Source organism: Periophthalmus magnuspinnatus, chromosome 6 (genome assembly GCF_009829125.3).
Source record: "Periophthalmus magnuspinnatus isolate fPerMag1 chromosome 6, fPerMag1.2.pri, whole genome shotgun sequence".
Classification (NCBI taxonomy): domain Eukaryota; kingdom Metazoa; phylum Chordata; class Actinopteri; order Gobiiformes; family Gobiidae; genus Periophthalmus; species Periophthalmus magnuspinnatus.
In genome coordinates this window covers 14,552,147-14,573,372 of record NC_047131.1, presented here as the reverse complement: position 1 = coordinate 14,573,372, position 21,226 = coordinate 14,552,147, and the positions used below count along the sequence as shown (strand labels likewise).

The 21,226-nt window shown below is 38.2% G+C and overlaps 2 protein-coding genes across 2 annotated transcripts in view; both read right to left on the bottom strand.

The window, feature by feature from the left end:
- LOC117371814 (voltage-dependent calcium channel subunit alpha-2/delta-1) overlaps positions 1-5,052 on the bottom strand; it is a 169,562-nt gene extending 164,510 nt beyond the window's left edge. The window contains exon 1 of the mRNA XM_055222580.1: positions 5,015-5,052. Coding sequence (XP_055078555.1) covers positions 5,015-5,052 — 38 coding nt within the window. The remainder of the gene's footprint in view (positions 1-5,014) is intronic.
- A 597-nt stretch (positions 5,053-5,649) lies between these two features.
- Positions 5,650-21,226, bottom strand: part of pclob (piccolo presynaptic cytomatrix protein b) — a 107,506-nt gene continuing 91,929 nt past the window's right edge. The window contains exons 33-38 of the mRNA XM_055222579.1: positions 18,286-18,480; positions 13,778-13,913; positions 12,878-12,933; positions 9,253-9,390; positions 7,946-8,091; positions 5,650-6,403 (exon numbers count right to left, since the gene is read on the bottom strand). Of these exons, the coding sequence (XP_055078554.1) occupies positions 6,260-6,403; positions 7,946-8,091; positions 9,253-9,390; positions 12,878-12,933; positions 13,778-13,913; positions 18,286-18,480 (815 nt within the window). The 3' untranslated portion in view covers positions 5,650-6,259. The remainder of the gene's footprint in view (positions 6,404-7,945; positions 8,092-9,252; positions 9,391-12,877; positions 12,934-13,777; positions 13,914-18,285; positions 18,481-21,226) is intronic.

Below are 21,226 nucleotides of genomic sequence, written 5' to 3'. Positions count from 1 at the left end.
GGTGATGGTGCAGAGGAGGTGAGGGTGAAGAGGAGGTGATGGTGCAGAGGAGGTGAAGGTGCAGAGGAGGAACATAATGTGTTTTGTGAGCAGAGAATCCATTGGGAGCAGAACTGGTCGTTCTGTAAAGTGCCAGACACAGTTTCACATTGTGCTCTTTGCTGCAGAACAATCATCTCAATAGATCACATTAAACCAGTGAAAATGTGTTCTGTGGAGTTTGAATCCAGGAAAAAAGTGTGACTACTAAAGCTATTCTGCATCAGGCTAAAGTGATACTGGAGCTATTAGCAACTTTAGCCGTTGCATTTTCACTTTATATTCTTATTAGTACAATTCAATAGACATTATTATGACTGTGGCCTGTAGGACTACAGGACTGTGCGCTTTAAATACAGGGGTGGGAAGTAGCTAATTGCAAATACTCTTGTTATTCTGAGTAGATTTTTGGGGGTATTTGTACTTTTTTTGAGTAGATTTTTAACCCTGTGCTTTTATTTGAGTATAATTGTAGCCATGCAACTTTAATTAGCTACATTTTAAACCATAAGAGTTACTTTTTGCCTTTGTCGCTGCCTCTTTTTACAAAAACAAATAACGTCGCCTCCCCTCATTAGTCAGAGAGCTAATTGCAGTTTGATTGAGAAAGTCTTGTATAATATAAAGCATGACTTAAACTCCTTCAACTGCAAAAAAAAGTAAGTAGTTGCTAGTACTTTGATTAGTATTCTTCCATATACATTGACCCAAATGTACTGAGAGTGAGACAAACTTGTACGTGTCCTTTATCTGCAGGTCACAGTGCTCTCTCCTTCCCTGTTTACCTCTTCATTCATTCAATGCAAAAAAGTTTCACAGGATCACGAGATACTTTTGATAAGACTGTGTGATACTTTTTTAAGGATCATGTGATAACTTCTCGGGACCATGGATTCTAGTTTCTCTGGATCGTCTTTATTTAATTCCTGACCCGCCGCCCTCGTGGGACTCTGTAAAACACACAGTTCATTTAACTATGTAATCACGTGCAATTCTGAATACAGTCTCATTATGTGATTCTTCTTCTTTGTAACAGCAGTGCAACAACTGACATCTGAAAAGACTGTAAAATATTCAATGCAATTTGTCTCCACAATCAACTACTGCATGTAATACTTTGAGCTGCACTGCTATCTAGTGGCCATGTCCCCACACTGCATCACGCCCACTGATTGGCTGTTGTCTTTTTTCTCATTTCTTTCAAGTCATTCCCTAGTAAAAATATTCACAACTATTTTCCCAACACCCATTGACCTGGTGTTTTTAATGTGCATTTCTAACATTGTATCTGATATTCTTGCATAATAGTATGATAAATATCTATGGTGCAATAAACTAAATATTTGCAGGATCATTTTGTAACATGTCTCCATGAAGATGCTCCTGAAAGCTTCACAGTATACACACAATAAATGTATCTATCTTGCATTTAGTTATTACAGGTGTTGCTCAAAAATACTTCACATTCAAACATACAAAGTGCGTTCTAAGTGTGAGCGGAGTCTCTCCACAGATCAGAACTAGAAGAAGAAGTTTAATGCTATTGACCTTATTCCATCTCTTCTGCTTTTGCTGTAAATGCTACTATAGATGTTTTGCTGCTCATCCAAGCCGCTTCTTCTTCAGTTTTGTTGTTGGACACTGCCTTATATCTGAAGGGAGGGGCTAACTACACTGAAACTGGAAACAGCTAACAGTTTTCTTTGGGTCTGAGGATGGAGTCATACATAGGAGAAAGATGATGTCTAAGGCCCCCATTGGATTGGGTTGTTTTTTTTTTCACTCATAACTCTTCTTTAACTCCTCTCTCAAACCATTTCTTTTCTCTGGCTAAGATCTGAACCTCACTATCTTCAAAGGACTGGTTAGTGGCTTTGAGATGGAGATGTACGACGGACTGGGGTGCAGAGGAGCTTTTCGCACCGGTGTTGGTACATTCTCTTATGAAGTGGCTGTTTAGTTTCCCCAATGTAACACTCACTGCACTCTTCACTACACTGAATGAGTAGATCACATTCATTTTTTGTTAGAAAAGACAATCCTTCCTTATACAGGAATTGGGGCCTTAGACATCATCTTTCCCCCATCTATAACTGTCCTCAGACCCAAACAAAGAGAACAATAGCAGAGTCTTTAAAGGTTGAATAGGGTAGTTTCAGCTGAAACTGGGGACAACAGATGTTTATAGTTTCAGTGTAGTTAGCCCCTCCCTTCAGACAGAACTGAAGAAGCGACTTGGATGAGCAGCGAAACGTCTTCACTCCTACAATGATATGTCCAGTTGAAAGATTTAAACTGCATCTTTTGCTATAGTCAGAGCAACCTTGATACATTTGCAGCTTTGTGTTCAAAAGCAGTGCATAAAAAAAACTAAATAAAAAAACTGAGTGTGTGCTGCTCCAAGTGGGTACTGCAATTTCAAAGTAATAAGTGACATCACACAGGACTGCCCTGCTTCCAGCCAGGTGTTTCTGATTACAAACACTTCACTGCGGGGGTGGAGTTTGAAGGGTGGACACCTGTTTGTTTGACCAATCACAGTGTTCCTTATACTCCAGACCCCGCCCCTCCTTCCCCCTCACTCTCCTCTTTAGTCCACAAGGTACTGCCTAGTTTAGCAGCTCTATTTGAAATGTGATTGTGGGAGGCATTTAGGTGTTTCGTACCACTTGAAGTTCTTTTGAAAAACAAACTCTTCATGCTAGGGTTGTCGATTTTGATACTTGATACTCGATACCGATTTCAATACCATGATGATAATACAAAACACTCTTTATTTAGACAATAGAATGTGATTTTCAACGTTAAATAATAGTACCTTCTTTTATTTTACGATGTGGCCTTATATAAATGTTCATTTCTGTCCTGTGAATGTGGCTTTTTTAGTGTTGATACTAGTTTTAGTATCGATTAGTATCTGATTTTCAATACTCTTGACAACCTTACTCCATACAGTGATTGACAAATACATACAAAACTGATTTCCACACCAATTTCAATATATTCTCTTCATATTTATTCTTTAGACTTGGGGGGGAAACAGCTGATTTTTTTACAGCACAAGTTTGCATAATATCTCAACACGTCCTGTGAACGAGCACGGAAAACCAGAGGCAGGATGTGAAAACAAGAGGACTGTAGTACAAGTCTATACAAGCGCGTACACACACACACACCTACAGTATGCCACTCCACCAGCTCCTGTACAACGCAACCTGAAGGGAGGGGAATACTGACAGACCATCAACGGACATGCAACATCCAAAATGCTCCGACAGCTACGGGAATGCATGAAGGGCACGGCAAAAAGGGGTTAAAATGACTTGGAATTCAGAGCTTATTTTTTTTTAAAAGGTGGATTTTTGGATATTTACTGGGAATTGAAGAAATTCAGATTTTTTTTTCCAATTTATATTTCTAGATATATGTATTCTTGTCTTCCAATTTATGTTTTATTTTTTTCTGGCAGTGTAACAACATTATTCATTTGGAATTTTTTTTTTTTTTTTTGGGGGGGGGGGGTCATTATGTCAGTAAATAAACATGCTCATAATTGGATAAAGTTCAAAGTTATAGCCCTAAACATACATAAATCATGCATTCTGAATTCAAGTGATTTTAACCCATTGAGAGATCCCTTTTTGCAGTATTATTCAGCGGTTTGGGCAGAGATAATGGTTTTCACAGATCAGTGGACATTTAAAACTCCTCATTTACAACTAGAGACAGGCATCGCTGTACAGTTACATACATGATATTCTTATTTTTTTATACACGCACATGCTTGGACAAATATAAACATTCAATCTTTGTAGAAAATAAACACTTTATGTACACTGATCACATTCACGCTCCCCCGAAACAAAAACGGTTCACATAACATCATTTTGAACCTATATTTTCTCTATAGGGAAATGACACAATGGATTTCAATGTATATTAACCTACTGTACACTAGTCCAACCAGCTTGTGCATTTGATGTCATGTTAAATCTTTTTTTGCCACATAATAAATATTTTTAATTTTTTTAACTTTTTACACGTTTCAACCCACACAGCATTTCATATTTTCGTGACATGAAAATAAATAGAATATCAGTAAAGTGCACAAGCTCCAAGTGGATGCTAACACGAGTTAACACCAACGTTTACTCAAATTTCTGAATAAAAAACTTTAAATGTAAAAAGTAAAATTATAATCTTTCCGACACAATATATATTTAACAAAAATAAAATACAATGCATTCAAACACATACAGTATGTTGCATAGAATTACCTTAAAACGATAAAAAAATGGCACAACAAATCGACCAATCACATCCCCTTATTCTCAATAATTTTCTCAACATCAATTTTTTTTTTCTAATTTTTTTTTTCAGAATTTTACATCGCGTTGCATCAGCCCTGTGTTATGCCTGAATACACTTACGGTTCACTGAGATTGCGTCTTTTTTGATGGCATAAATCTACAATATTCTTGACACAATTGGCCCCCATATTAATTTCACAATATTAATATAAGTCTCGTGGGAACCAAGAGCGCGTTTGTCAAAGGCAGTGAAGTTGGCTGGTGTAGCAACAAGTTTGATGACATAACGTTTTTTACAGCCAAGAAGACAGACATAAGGACCAGATATGTATTTGAATAGTCATTTTATGAAGTATTTGATATTCTTGGTTGCCTGGTAAGTCCAAAAATGAGAGCTCTGTATTTTTTTCTACAGAGGGATATTAGTCTGGTCACCCCTCCCATCACTGCATTTCTAGCCAGGCTCAAAACAGGTCAGATTTGTTTATTTCAGTGATACGTGTGAAACCAAGGAGCTTATTGGTCCCCCATAACTTTGAGCAATGTTTTTCAGTCCTGTGATATGTTTTCCCTTTCCTTTGACCTCGTAAGCAGCCATATTTGTTTTGATATGCACCGACCAAGCGTGTACCTGATTGGCTAATACGCCTGTCAATCACACCCACCTGAACTCGGGGAGATTGACCGGTGACCAGACCCACATCTTCGTAAAGTATTGGAGAAGTGTGTATTGTGGATCCCAGGCAATATTCTTGGACCGAGGGACGAGACAGGAAGCATACGAGGACTGATAGACAAGATGCTAATGCTAACACGTAGATCCACTTTTCATTGCAACAGTTGAAATTATTAGATGAAAATGGTTGAACAAAGAAAGCAACACTTTGTAACTTTTCTTATGAATTGATGTTAACTAGAAGAGTTGTTTTGGCGTAGTGAGTTAAGCGTCATCCATGAACCACAGGGTAGCCGGTTGGATTCTAATAAGAGCAGACATTGTTTTTGTGACACCTAACCCCTATTATTTCACAAAACAACTAATTGCTAATGAGCTGACTTTTTATTTCAGTTTTTTTTAAAGTAATTATGTGTGTACGAGCCTGGTTGATTCGGACTTGTGCTCTCTGTATATCCCGTTCTGAGCCACCATGCCCGAAGTAGATAAAGTTACATGCTAGTGTTGTTTCAATGTCTTTACTCCTCATCTCTATGGTACACATTCATACTAAAGTTTCCCATAAAGCTGTGCCATTTTCAAATACTCGTACTACTGCCACTGTTACTACTACTACTACTACTACTACTACTACTACATCTCCTCTTACAGTCTAGGTCCGTCATCGCCAAACCATCCCCATATATTTCTATAGACATGAATGGATTGTCAGTGCGCCGTCTCCAGCCTTATCGTAGTAATTCTGTATAGCTGACTCTGATCTGTATTTATTTAATATATTTCATTATTCCCTGTATCATTTCACATCTCACTGTACAATGTTATACTCTGATATGCTCTGTTATATCTACAATCTGAAGTGCTGTACACCCCAATCCCATTTTGATCCATATAACTTCCATAGATTTTCTGACTATGAAAAAAAAATCGAAAATTAAACAAACATTCCTACTGTTAAGAGCGCTATGTCACACTTCACAATCGTCATTTAAATCGGAACAACTTCACAAAACATAATTCCGTTTCTACAGCTGGTATGGAAGTCTGTCAACTTTTCCGATTGCATCCATGCACAACCCAACCAGTGAGGCGAACGGACCTTTGTGCTGGCAGTGCTAATTTCTTGGCGTATCGTAATTATCTTTTTTTTTTTCTCAGGAAGTTGATGTACGTTCGGGTTTACATCGTTCCTCGTTGGAATTCTCTGCCGTGGTGTCCAGGCGTCGAATGCAACTCAGGGGTTGGTTAGCGCGGTGCTAGCTAACAGCTTGTGCCAGCTAACCACCCGCTTCCTCATGTCCACTTTGTCCAGCCAGATATAGGCCTCTCCGATCAGGGTCTTCTTCATGAACTTGCCACCGTTGGACACCAAGAAAAGCTGTTGAGAAAATACAAGACAATGTTTTAAAGGTAGTTTTAAATATATTTTTTCTCAGATTATGACCACTTTATGATCTCGTTTTGTTAGAAATCAAACCTAAATTGAATAAAATGAAATCTTACTACACCTGGTTTAAGCTTTTAGTCCCTTTGGCAATTGTACTTCATGTCTTAGAACCCATTTGATGCCATAATATTTGCAGTAGATCTCTCTCTGCTCCCAGCAATAAGCAAAAAAGCCTTAGCAACCATTTAGAAACTGGCTGTCACGCTAATACAGGGATGTCCAAACTACGGTCCGGGGACCAAATGCGGCCCTCAGACCATTTTTATTGGCTCTCTGCTTAACTGACCCAATTCATCATACAGATGTTTTTTTCAGCAATTTAAGTATTACCAAGTATCTACCACTATACCCTCAATAATATCACATTTCGTTGTGAAACAGACCTACAATTAACGTTCCAAGCTTTATTAAAAGGTATCGTCGTGGCGTCAAAAGTAGATCAAATGCACCCATCTGAAATCAAAGTATTGACCACCGTTTTGTGGCCCTTCGCTTCGAATATGTTTCAGTAAAAAAAAGTTTGTACACCCATGCGCTAATATATCCATGTGTTTTTTGCATAGACTGTATATATAAAAGCACATTGCTAGCCCGCTACCTGCTGTGATTCCAGACAGGAAGTGAGCATGGGCCCTTGCCAAACCAGCTGTGGAAGTGGGAAAGGGCATAAACTGCAGTACTCTCTCTCGTGCTTGACTCTTTGGTTGCTATGATACATGCGCTCTGTACTCCAAATATGGAAATCAGCTCCAAATTAGCCGCTATAACTGTTAGCGTTGATTGCCTTCATTTTGGCTGGAGCCCAGAGCTATGGGTTACGTCACATGCACTAAGTCCACTTCTTTATAGATAGATAGATATAGATTATAGAGTCTTTGTTTTTGGTGAACACAAAGAAATACACAGAACAAATCCAGTGATGTTTATGGACTGAAACTATGTAGGAGACTTCAAGGTTTATATAATAACCTGGGATAAATGACAACAATGAGTGATTTCTGAGACTCAACCTTTTACACCGGATTAAAGAGGTGGTATTTTACTTCTATGTGGTATTAACTGCTAATACATAACATTTAGATCACCGTGTTACCTTTTATTGTTTTGAAAATGCTTCCTGTTAATGAAACTACTGCACATCACATCAGGTTTGTGAAGTTGTAGTGTATTCTTTTGTATCATGCTTTTGTATATTTATGGAGAACTGTTTGGTGAAAACATGGTTGACGTAGGCTGTAGACTGAACAATGAACAGAATCTTACAGCTAATCGTAAGGAGGGCTCAAATAGGGCCCCAGGAAAGGTCACTAAATTACTGAAACATGCATGGATGACACAGGCATGTTTTTGTTAAGAGAACAACGCTATTACATGGTGGGAAGTTGCATAACACCCTCTCTTTAATGAAACATGTGTGAATGAAGCTAAATACAGCTTCAAGTATATTTTAGATGAAGGAGTATATGTGGTCACCTGTATGGAGTGTCCGGTGGGGTTGAGGGGAAACCTGAAGGTCTCGTTGAAGGATGGCTCTCTGTCATGGCGGCACACTCGGGTCTTCTTCTTGATGATCCTCTTTTGTGTGGCCACGTTCACCACGTACAGCTTCACGTACAGGTCTGAGAGGAGAAGATACACGTTTATCAGCAAATGTGTGTACAAGGTTTGAACTCTGTAAACACTATTGTGAAATCCTATGTACTTCAGCTATATTACACTATTTTATGATCTGTGTTAAAATGTTGTTTACTCATCAAAAACACACATGAGTTTTGTTTTATTCACACTTTTAACACACAAATTCTGCATATTTAGGCTGAGTTCTTGTCTTAAACAGAAAACACTCTGTCCCACCTTGTGATGTCATGTGGTAATACAGGAAGTGCTCCACTGTGTTTTTAAACTTCATACACGTTCGCTAGTATCATTTGAATAATTTCAGCCCTGGAATTGCCGATCTCTACTAAACAAAGGGTAAAAAGTAGCTGTTAACTTGAAAACTACCACTACATGACATCACAAGGTGGGACAGAGCATTTAGAGCTTTGGAGATGTAGACAGACTAATAATAAAGCATTACTCAAAACTCAGCTCCATGTACATTTTTGAAGAGATAACAGCACTATAACTCTGCAATTTTGCGTAATAAGGACCTTTAAAGTTTTATATAACCCTTTATAGTTGCATACAACCCCTTTTTAATTATCTTTTTATTGCTCATACCTTGAAAGTAAGTAAGAAATGATTCTTAATGTGAGTTATGTCACATCTCCCCAGATCTGAAATGTAAATGGGCAACGCAATCACATCTCCATGGAGACAAGCAGGTGGTGGACCCTTTACCAGAAATGTTACTTATAGTGCGCCTTTATTTTAACTGTTTTAACACATAACACATTTAAATCACCATGGTACCTTTTATTGTTATAAAAATGCTATATTCACCAAAAAACATCTTATTAACATGTTTTATACGTTTCACTTTACTTTTTGACACTCTCTTCTCACTGCTCTCTATGTTAAGTCATTCCCCCTATAGAGTGCTATCACAACACAATCAGCGTTCATCCCCCTAATGAAATAGTGACATTACAGTACAGTACTCTACAGTTTTGTATCATGCTTTTGTATATTTACAGAGCACTGCATAGAATCCTACAGCTAACCACAAGGAAGGTTTGAACAGGGCCTGGAAGAGATAACTAAATTACTCTTCAGACATGTTTTTGATGAGGGAACCACATTCTAACATGATAGAAAGCTGTGTAGCGTGTCCAAACCTGGGAGATGGTCGGGGCTTTTGAACTTGTACGTGATGTTTCTGCACTGGAGGATCTCCAGGACCAGCTGGTCTCCTTCTGTCTTCACCTCCTTCTTCAGAGCCACTTTGATCTCCCCCATCACCTGCACTTTCGCACCTGCACACACAGCACAGTCAACACAGATGAAAAGAGGTCTTGTACCTGCTTGTCTACAGACAGTTTTAGTGCACTGTAAAAATATCTATATTTGGTGAGAGGAATTTGAACATTCTCCATGAAGATACATACGTTTTATGTAGGCATGGGATGAGACACAATTGTCACAAGATGAGACACAAGACTGAGTCCACGAGAGTGAGACAAGACAAGATTTTATATTATAAAAAAATTGCACAACGTTTTTTTTTTTGTGCTCAATCCTGTCGCAATTTTGTTTTGTGAGATTTTTGGGCACGAGATCTTTTTTGGTGAATAACGAATAACAAGATATTTCTGTTGTAAATTACCTGCTAATGAAGTATGCAAAATTGCATTTGAAAATAGGTACATACAGTACCTGGCCAAAAAAAAAATGTCACCACCAAAAAAAAAGAAAAAGATCACACACTCTAATATTTTGTGCTTTCGTGCTTTGATTACAGTACGCATTCACTGTGGCATTGTTTCGATTTCGCTTCTGCAATGTCACAAGATTTATTTCCATCCAGTGTTGCATTAATTTTTCACCCAGATCTTGCATTGATGATGTTAGAGTCTGACCGCTGGACAAAGTCTTCTCCAGCACATCCCAAAGATTCTCAATGGGGTTAAGGTCTGGACTCTGTGGTGGACAATCCATGTGTGAAAATGATGTCTCATGCTCCTGAACCACTCTGTCACAATTTGAGCCTGATGAATCCTGGCATTGTCATCTTGGAATATGCCCGTGCCGTCAGGGAAGAAAAAATTGATGTAATAACCTGGACATTCAGTATATTCAGGTGTCAGCTGACCTCATTCTTTGAACCTAGACCTGAACAACTGCAGCAACCCCAACCTATTTGCTTAGTTAAATCCAGGTGGCAACTTTTTTTTTGGCCAGGCAGTGTAGAACAGAAAATACCGTAATATGGGCCCATTAATGTAACTATGGTTTTTCCACCAACTTAAAACCACCAACTTTCCAGTGTAGAGAAGCTTCTGAAATGTTACCAAAGTTTTTAGTTGGTGAAAAACTCAGTCATTTTGAGAACACTGAGAAAAGGTCAGAGCTGTGAGAACAGTGTGAAACGGAGAGAGTTACAGGAGCTGGTGTAATGATGTGCAATGACATTTGGCTCTGAAAGCTCAACACAAAATGATGAAATCTTTAACACTGATATAAGCAGGGAGATGTCAGTTTGGTTTATAGGACTGTGTCGGTAGATTAGAAAAATGTATTACTCGGTGTTTAAGTACTTTAAAAGTCCCATATAACACAAAATGGATTCTTGTGAACTTTAATCCATGTTACATCCTCAAACACATACCTGTAGTTGTGTTTTGTTTCATTCACACATCTTTGAATGATCCTGGTTTATTAAAACGTTTACATCTTCCAAGCTCGAAATGCTCTGTTCCACCTTGTGATGTCATGAAGCAGTAGTTTTCAGTAGTTAACAGCTACCTTTTACATTTTACCTTTTGTTCAGTAAAGATTGACAATTCCAGGGCTGAAATTATCCAAATGGCTCTTGTGAAGATGTATGGAGTTTAAAAACACAGTGGAGCACTTCCTGTATTACCATATGACATCACAAGGTGGAGCAGAGTGCTTTTTGTATGAGAGGAAAAACTTCTAAATATGCAGAGTTTGTGTGTTAAACATGTGGATGAAACAAAACACAACCCCAGATTTGTTTTTGATGAGGAAATAACTTTATAACGTAGATCAGAAAATAGCGTAATATGGGGTCTTTAATGGAATTATCATTTTTCTTCTGACAAATACACAAGTTGGTGAGAGCAAAGAACAAGCTGGGATCTATAACTGCTAGTCTTCCTGTTTTTAGCCCAACTGCACTAAACACTCACGCAGATACATTCATAGAAAACGTGTCTTGCCCAAGTACACTGGTCACAGCTGGGATCTAACTACCGACCTTCCCGTTCTTACCCTGACTGCTCTATCACCTGAGCCATATGAGTGACAGCTGCATAGTAAAGTCCAGAACCCCCAGTGTCTCTGCTCCAGTGAAATCAGATCTGGGCCCAGGACACTGGAGCTCCAGCGGGGGGGACACTGTTACAAAGGCCGGGGTAGTGTGACAGCCACCTCTGCCAAGCAAAACGCCATTAAGAGCTACGGCTAACTGCTAATGAAAGCTAACACTCCTCAGGCTTGTTAGTGCAGTGTGCAGGCTACTTAAATGCAGCTGATGTACAGTGCAGTCCATTCATACTGGCACCCTTGACAGCAAAGGTGAAATAAAGGAAATAAAGTAAAACTATTAGGGATTAGCTGAATTTACATAAAATACTGTAATTAGAACACAAATTTAACTACACCTGTTCTGCCCCCAGTGGAGAAAGATATTTCTGTTTTGAGTTAATCTGCTTTGTCTATTTAGAGGTACCATAGCTGCCATATTGTTGAAGACTTTCAACAGTTCAGTAATTTTTCACTGTCTAAGCCCTGTAAACTGTCATTTGGCCCCATGCAAATCTCTGTCTGTAAGCATAGTAAAGTTATAACATGTTAGCTCGCTCTATAAACTCATTTGAGGCACTTAAAGTTGATTTACAGTGTAAATTCACACTAAAATAGAAGATGCTGATAGCGCTAGCATGCCTATGGGATGTTTTACACACATTTTCATTATTTGCAGCTACCTTTAAGCTAATGTTACACATATATTATGTTATAATAAGCTACTACATGTTGTTTTATGTAGCTATGCATAATCTTTGTTGATAGGAATATAAACGCATGACTGTAATATGCATGTATCTCTTTGTATGTCACAGTTTTACAATCTACTCCAGTAAATGTCCAAAACAGCAAGATTCTTCCTGGGTGTTTATTGCAGAAACTGTTCGCTCTCTGTAAAGCTAGATGCCAAACACTACAGGAGGCAGAATAACACCACTCTGGAGTTTATCGCACATCAGAAGTGAAATATCAACATGAGTGACTGGGAATTCACAATATTAACCATGATTTGGGTAGTTTCTAAATTAAATGATTTTACTTCTATAAAAATATATTTTCCTCCATTTGAAGCAAATATGAGAACATGTGCTACAGACACACCCTGAGGATCCCCTGAATTATCCACAAAACAAATTAATCTTTAAAGAAACTACAGTACTTTGGCCATTTCATCAGGACCCAAAATCTGGAGAAAAAAAAATCTGGAAGGATGTATATATAGATGTCAAATATAAATATAGATAGATGGTAAGAAGACAAGAGGGAGGCAAAGTCAAATCAACCAAAAACCTGATTTATATTTTAAATTCAAAACATTTTAAGTCATAACGCTATACCAATATTATTAGATAAATATAGTGCACCACATAAGTCATCCAGCAGGGGGCAGTGTACATCCATATATCTCTATAAGACACTTGTTTACTCTCCACAGACTGCTAGAACAGGAAACGAAATATGACTGGGACTTGCCTTCATTTTCTGGTGTGACGATGTGATGTTTGTCAGTGCCGTTGGGAATCGCCTTCCTGCAAAACAAGAAAGCCACACTCAGAATATGTTATGTTCATGTCCTAGGATTTGATGAAGTCATAATTTCAGATAGAGGGCATTGAAGGTATTGTGAAAAAAAAGAAAAAGATTTCGCTTTCGTTTATTTATGCTGACAAAGATGGCATTGAACTTTGGGCCAGTTTTTTGTTTCATGTGAATAGGCCCAGTAATTAGAGATATTAACCATAAACCAAAAAAAGTCTTCAGTCTGACAGTTAATCAGCAAATTCCACCTTAGAATTTGGACCTGTCCTCCAGATCAATAAAAAAGTCAAAATCTTTATTTGTGTTGAAGGAACTTGCCAAATTCCTTTATTGTGAGTAAATTGTCTTGCATTTCGGATAAAAATCTGTGAATCTGTGTTGTTGATTTAGGTTTTGTTGCAAACTCATCACTACTTCCTGTATTTTTGTACTTTTCCTCCTTTTTTTCCCCACAAACTTGACTGATGTAAAGCTGTCTGTGTAATCCTTCAGTCGTCCAGGTATAATCCATAGCAAAAGAAAAATTCAGATCTGTCAACTGGACAAAATGTTGTAAGAGTAAAGATGTTTCGCTGCTCATCCAAGCTGCTTCTTCAGTTCTCGTCAGATGACTGATGGACACTGTCTTATATCTATCTGAAGGTGATGTAAAACTATAATAAACATTTACCACAGGTACTACCCACCAAACAAAGTAATGATTAGGAAAAAAAGACAAAAACCTGACACAATTCTCAAGTGTTGTAATATGTAAATACAACCTATAAAGCAACACAAGACACTAAATGGTGCATGATTATGTATAAAATGGCATATGGGAAAGCAGTAGTTTACATTCGTGGGACTTGAAAGATGGCGCTGTCCACCCCGCTGCACGCCCCGTCCTCTCCGTCTCCGTATGCGTCCCCGACCAGACTGGGAGCAGACAGGACCACTGAGCCAGAGACATCAGCCAGGCGGTGTCCAGGTCCTGAGAGAAAGACAGGAGGACAGGGGACAGTGTGTTAGGCTGACTGGCTAGCACACTGAGCATTTTTAAAATTTTTATTTTACATTTTTAAGTTAATATTTTAGACAAATAAAGAAAAAAAGTAATACATAAAAAAAAACAAAAAAAACAAACAAACAAAAAAACAGACTTTCTACACCGAATATTGCAGAAGATGTTCCAGAGGTCTCATCACTGACCAAAACAACAGAGTAAAGTGAGAATGAGGCTTTGGAGCTGCTTTCCTGTTGTGTCTACAGAGTTCACCTGACTCCCCCTGGAGTCTGTTGTGGTGTCCAGACTTCAAGACAGAGAGGAGGGACACTTTTGTCCTGAGGGCTATTATTCCTCTCACACTGCCAATGACCCTACCCATTGACACTTTTGTTTGAGCTTTACTGTCATTACTGTGTTTTACAGCTTGATGTGCTTAAATTGCCCCTCAGAGACAAATAAAATGACACTGATTGATTTATTGATTGACTGATAAAATGCCATCTGGATGTTCTGCATGTGCAACATTGTCGACATTGCTCCTTCACTTTCTACCTCATTTGCAAAGTGGTGTTTTATTAGTTAAATTACTTCTTGATGATTCACTTACTCAATAACATCCATATATACTGTACGTTTATAATGCAATTCAAAGAATGCATTCAGTTTGAAACTATTTAAAATTCTGCCAATATGCATGAATATCCTGCACAATAAAAGTAAAAATGAGTGAGTAACACACAAGTCAACTTGAGACTTGAGTATTTACAATATGTACCCAGAGGGGGGCTCCAGAGAGGAAAGCTAGGTAACAACCCCAAAGTCAGATTATACATGCGTTATAAAATACATTTCATATTGTGAGGTTGTTGTCAAAATTGTTCATCCTCGTTCACAATGTACCAAATACAAACACTATGTACCAATTTAACATTTAGGCCAGTTATGATTAATACGTATGTGGCCAGATAAAATTATAAAAAAAAAAATTATGTTAATTCTTTTTGTTATAAAACAGTTTTGGGTCATGCCTCTAATAGAAATGATAAGGTTCAACATTTGTGAATATGCATTTTGGATATTTCATGGCGATATCATCAATTGGAAAACATGTCTCTTGCCCCTTCATTGTACAACATAATCTCATACTAGAATCTGAAAACCACCAATACAGCAACTGCAAATGGTAAGCCTATAGGATGCGTCACCATTTTTCTCAAAGTATGTATTTTCAAAGGCGTTGTTGACATGAATCTCTCAATACTACCCAATACTGGTCAGAGAAAAAAAAATCCAATTTTGCAGCTGCTATATTTGTGAATGAAAACGTATTGAGCTGGGAATCTCAAAGTGAGTCAAACTCCCTGCATATCAACTATGAACAAATCCAATTCCCCTCACATCCTCACTGCACCTTGAATATAATTAGCCACATTCAAACTACACTCACAGTTTTAATGCCAGATCTGAAGTGGAGCCGTACTCCATTTCACGCAACTAGTATTACATAACCTCTGTGACCTTGGTTAGTTTAAACACACTCCACATAAACAGGTGAAGGTTAAAGTCACATAACATCAGAATATCACAAAGAACAAGTGTGGTGTGTGGTGCTGTCTGCTTATTGGATGGATAGTTAGTTTAGCAGTTGTTATGCTGAGTCTGTGTGGGAGATTAGCTGAGCGGATCAGTGAAACGTCTGAGTCCACTGCGTTTAGACATTTGCACAACAGATGATATTCCAACAAACACATACGCCTTGGATGTGCTTGGTGCAGACCTGTACGTGCATGCTGCAAACTGGGACCAGAATGACAATGATACACACATTCACACAGACTCATGTACGGAAGCATATTTATACCACCAAAGAAAAAAAAAGTTTCATTTTTTTATATTAAGTTGAAAGCTAGATGTTTCTAATTAAATACAAAGTCAACACAATAATAAACTAACTCAAAATAATTCTGTTTAGCTGGCAGTTATTTTCACAGTTTATCATAATTTGACTTTTTACTTTTTTGATATTACAACATTCTTAAAGCCAGATTATCCATCCATAGATAGGAACAAATCAAAATGTAATTAATAAAGATTTAAGTTGTAATACAGCACATATTCAATGGCCTGGCGTGTTATTTATAAAGCATCTATACATTAGGGATGGGACGAGATCTGTCACAATCCTGCGAGATTTGAGCCTCCATCTTTAAATTTGGCATGAGCATGAACGGACTGAAATTTATAAAAAGACACCTTCATAGAAATGTGCTGTCTCGTTCACAAACCTGAACCGTGCCTGCAGGGGATTTCATGGACAAGGATTTAGGCGAGTTGTGCTCAGAAAGACAAGATTGTGCCAGTTTGAGGAAGTGTGTGTTTTGACGGTACGTAAACAGCAAGCCAGAATTTCATATAATGTTTTATAGACTCCTTGTCACATATAAAAAATATCAACATTTAACATTTGTGAATTTCCCTTTTGAATATTTCTCACTGAAATACTGTAACATTATAATGAGGGTGACTTCACACTCATCCTGGTTTGAACCTTACCTTAATCTAGTCATTTAGTTCATGACAAGTCCGGGTTTTGTTCTCAGTTTAGTCAAAATTTTGATGTGGTGTTTGTGCTGCAGAGTGATTCTATATATAACATATATTTTGCCTCAGTACCTCACTATTTTTACATAAGTCATCAATATCTAGTTACCTATTTTGATAATAAGTTCAGAATCTTGAACACTTATTTAAATTAGAACAAATTAGTGCTCGCTTAGTCTTTCTTTGTTTTGTAATTTTAGTGAAGTTTACAATTTTACTTTTTACAATTTTACAGATATAACATTTGTAGCAGTATAGCACAATAGTTCTGATTTATATTTTGGATTTTACATTGAAACTTCATTTTACAGTTGATGACATAAGTAGAGGTATTACATGTTAGAAGTCACTGCTGCTTCCAGTATTTTCCAATGGTTTGAAAAATAATCAGGATTTTGACAACTTTTTAAAATTATACGAATATAGTATTTATGTAAAAAAAAAAAAAAAAAAAAAGATTAATTTACATTTTTTTTCCCTTTCTAATGGCATAAATTGACTTCCGTACTTCTCCATTCAAACCATCCATGATCAAAACCTGAAACAGCCCCTGCATTACCCCCCATCACCCTGTATAACTGTTAGTCAGAGTTAGTTAAATTTATGCATATTTATTTTCCTGCACAGCCTCACCTGCTTGTCACACTTGATGGTTAGCTGAAGCTTTAGTCTCATTGGCCCGTGATTGTAGTTTGAGCTTCTGAAATCTTTATGTTTTTTTATAGGCAGGGGGCAGGGGGAGGGGCTTAGGTGTCAGGGGGGAGGGGCCCGGGTGCGTTATCATTGTCATTTAGGGCGTGCTGTTGTTTACATGCACGGACGGGCTGCAGCGGTGGGCGAGGAGAGCTGCCAGTGCATGCATCGACACAGGACTTAACGTCACGGAATACAAATGGATGACAATATTGGGGATCATATTAAATTTTGATTAAATTTTACATATCGACATTGGGTTAACTGAATTATTCTGTGATGTTTCTGTAGCAAAAAACAGGTGGGATTGGAACATGCACTTTTCATTTTGGCTCGGAAGATATAAAGATTTAAAGATTTAGATAGATTTTTTGTTGTTGTTGTTTTGCGTATACTAGTATAGTGCACTGGATTTACAAGTATACTTCCAGGAGCCTCGAAGTACTTTAAATAACACTATTGGAGCCACAGTCGCTCTAGGGTAGACTTAGGATGCTGACAAACCACTATAGCTTTTTTAGATATTATAATTTTGTTGGCTAATGCTCGTGGCAGAGGCTAAGAGCCAATCTACTGTTGGTAAATTTATAATAAACTCATGGGGACATAATCTGGAATGTGGCTAAAGCTTTGCAGCAAATATAGTGGACCTTAAAAAACATAATGTATAGATATATTTGTATTTCTCTGACTGTCTGGCCTTCTATTAATTCACAATATTTAGCCAAAAAAACAAAAAAAAACAAAAAAAGGTTTAAGTTTATGACGAGTTTAGATTGAATTTATTTAATGTATTTAATTAAAATTTTAATTAAGATGTTATTAAAGGTTTTTAGGTTATGATCTGACACAAAAAGGTGGTGTACTTGGGGCTTGGAGGAACTGAGCAGCAAAGGGGAGAGCGGAAGAGCAGTCGTCAGGTTGTGAATGCACTTCAGGTTTGATTTTAATGGCCTGAGCGAGAGATAGAGAGAGCATGCGGGCTGGAGGAGAGATGAACAGATGGACAGATGGAAAGGAGGAAGAGGTCCGAAGCAGATCCTCGCTTAGGGGAGGGATTTACTTGGTTGCAAGCGGGACTGTTGCACTGCGGCCTCGGCGGCTGCTATGGCGATGCCGGCATCCTCCAGGTGGGCTTGGGTGACGCTGCTCTTGCTTTGGGAGCGAGAGGGGCCGTGGGACAGGAGCTGGCCCTCAGAGGAGGATTTGGAGCTGCCCGGACTGCTGTGGGACTTCTCCAGAGGCAGCATCTGCATCTCTGAAAGAGGCAAAGAAAAAGTTAACATCTGCATATCAGTTTATGAAGGAAAGTTAGTAAGAGAGGTTGGTTATATAGGATATTATTGTAGCCACAGCTGCCCTGGGGTAGATTGACAAAAGCCTCCACCAACGCTCACAGACATATGCACATCACATTCATACTGGGCAAGTTAGGTGAAGTGTCTTGCCTAAAAACACCATGACAATTAGCCTCACCGGACCCACTGCGGCACCTGATGTTCCCAGTGGTCTCCCATCCAAGTACTAACTAGGCCAAGTCTTGCTTTCATGGTCCGATGAGAAAGAACATTGATAAGCAGGTATGACAATGTAATATATTATTTTACTATTTATATACATAGGTTTAGTTTAGTTATTTTTATCAGCAAGACCGTGAATTATTTTTTACACATACCAAGATGTCTACATTATGCTATTGAACAATAATAATAATAATGACAAAAAAAAAACAACAAAAAAATCTAACAAAAAACAAAACAAGAAAATGAAAAAAAAAACAAGTAAAGTGCAGTGTGTGTGTGTGTGTGTGTGGGGGGGGGGGGGGGGGGGGGGGTGTATGTGTGTGTACTGAGCATCATCTTCTGACAGTACATGCTGAGCTCTGTACAAAACCCCAGATTACCATTCTTTGACCTCCTTTTTCACTTTCATCCAAAAACTTGAAAGACCTGACTAAAGAACATGAGGAGATCCAGGGAGAAGCCACCATCTGCACATCTGAGGAGGCAGGTCGGACTGTGATGCTCGACTGGCACTGATAAGAGTTGGAACATTAGGCCGTGGACCTCTGGGTGCGCTGTGGCAGATGACATTTATATGAGGCGTAATTATGGCTGTCGAAAAAGTGTTGTTTTTTTTTTACATCGCCATGGCAACTGAGGTACCGCCTTTCTTCAAGAGCTCTGCGACTTCAGATTTTAACAGACAGTTGTTCTTACATGTTAATATTACCCGATGATGATAATGGTATAATCTCAAATGGAGGTCAGTGGCTTAACTTTATGGGAGTTTTACTGTTTTTGAAAGAAATATCCAAACTTATGATCCACAAATGTTGAACCTTATCATTGTTATTTTTTAACTCCAACCCCTGTAAAAATAATGGATGGTATCTGTATCGGTACTAGGCATCGGCAAGTACTCAAAATGAAGTACTGTTATTTGTTTTGAAAAAAGTGGTATGGTTACATGCCTACAAATCAGCTCAAATCAGTTCTTTCTGCTCAGATTGCGTTGAAATAAAGCTCAGATTAAATTCTAACTTGGGTGACAGAGCTTCAGACAGAGCAGTGCCTCCATTAGCATCACACCCCCAATGTTGATGACATCAGCTACAAAGTGTCAATACTATGAACATCTGAAAAAATTATATTTCAAATTTAGATTCTTTCTCGCTATCAACCACAGCCTTCATAAAAAAGCATTCTCTTTCCTCCTCTTCATGCCATTTCATCTGTCTATCTACCACCATCTTTCAATTTCCACAGCAGCAGCAGAAGCGTCAAACTCTTTGGCCTCTCATCTCCTCCTCTTCACCACCTATTTCCCTAACAAACCGTTCCCACCTTTCATTAGACTGCTTATCTATCTGTCTAGCTTACATTGGTTATCTGTCCATCTTAATCCACCCATTTCTTTCATTGGTTGATATCAGGGAAGGCTGGCAGAGCAGTTAAGCCTTGCGCAGTGAACCAAAAGGACCAGGATGTTGGCTGAGTCCGTGGAACAGCTGGAGCAGCATCTGTGATCCCTCCACTTGTTAATGGGGCTTTTCTCAAGGTGCTGTGGCTTTCACCTACAGTCCAGCCAGATGCAGTATGAGTGCAAAATACTCCAACTTAACATCACAAGCAGATAATATTCATTCAACAGACATATTTAGTGTTAGTTGTATTGTCATTCGCCTTTAAACATGCTTTACTTTGGCATTTCATGTGTTAGAAAAAAAAGCCTCTATAGAAAACATACATTATTTGCATCAGTTCATTCTCATAGGTTTTAGGGTTAGCATGCCATCTATAGTAGCATTTACTATTTGGCATTATGTGTGTCTTGTAAAGAGGATGTATTTTACCTATATCATTAACTGCTACTAACTGCAAACACATGACATATTTAAATTTTCATGTTAGCTTTTTTTGAAAATGCTATATTCGCCAAAAGCAACATATTTCATGGGTTTAGCTCTCGTTTTTGAGTCCCCCCTCCCTTTGCTCCCCTGTGTTATGTCACTCCCTCACACATATTCGGCGTGCATTCCGGTAATAAAACTACTGCACATCGCATCAAGTTTGACAAGTTGCTGTATACAGTGTTATATCCTGCTTTTCTATATTTATGGACAGTTGTCGTGTGGGAGCATGAGTGACGTAAGCTGGTGGGCTGAGAGTTGCACAGAAACTTCGAGGTAAATGCAAGGAGGATTTGAATAGGTCCCGAGAGAGATTGCTAAATTACTGAAACATCTATGGCATATTAAACCTCTTCAGACATGTTTTTGGTGAGCGAACAGAATTGTAACATGGTAGAAAGCTAAAAAAATATATTTTGCATAATACCCCATCTTTAAAGAGAGTTTATATACAATACCATCTAAAGATTCTAAACTTGACTTGAATTTTTAATAGAAGAACAATATTTTAGCCTCAAATGTTGTAAAATGAATATTCATGATTGTTTTGGTAAATGACAACCACTCAATAACGTGCAATGTCAGAACTGTT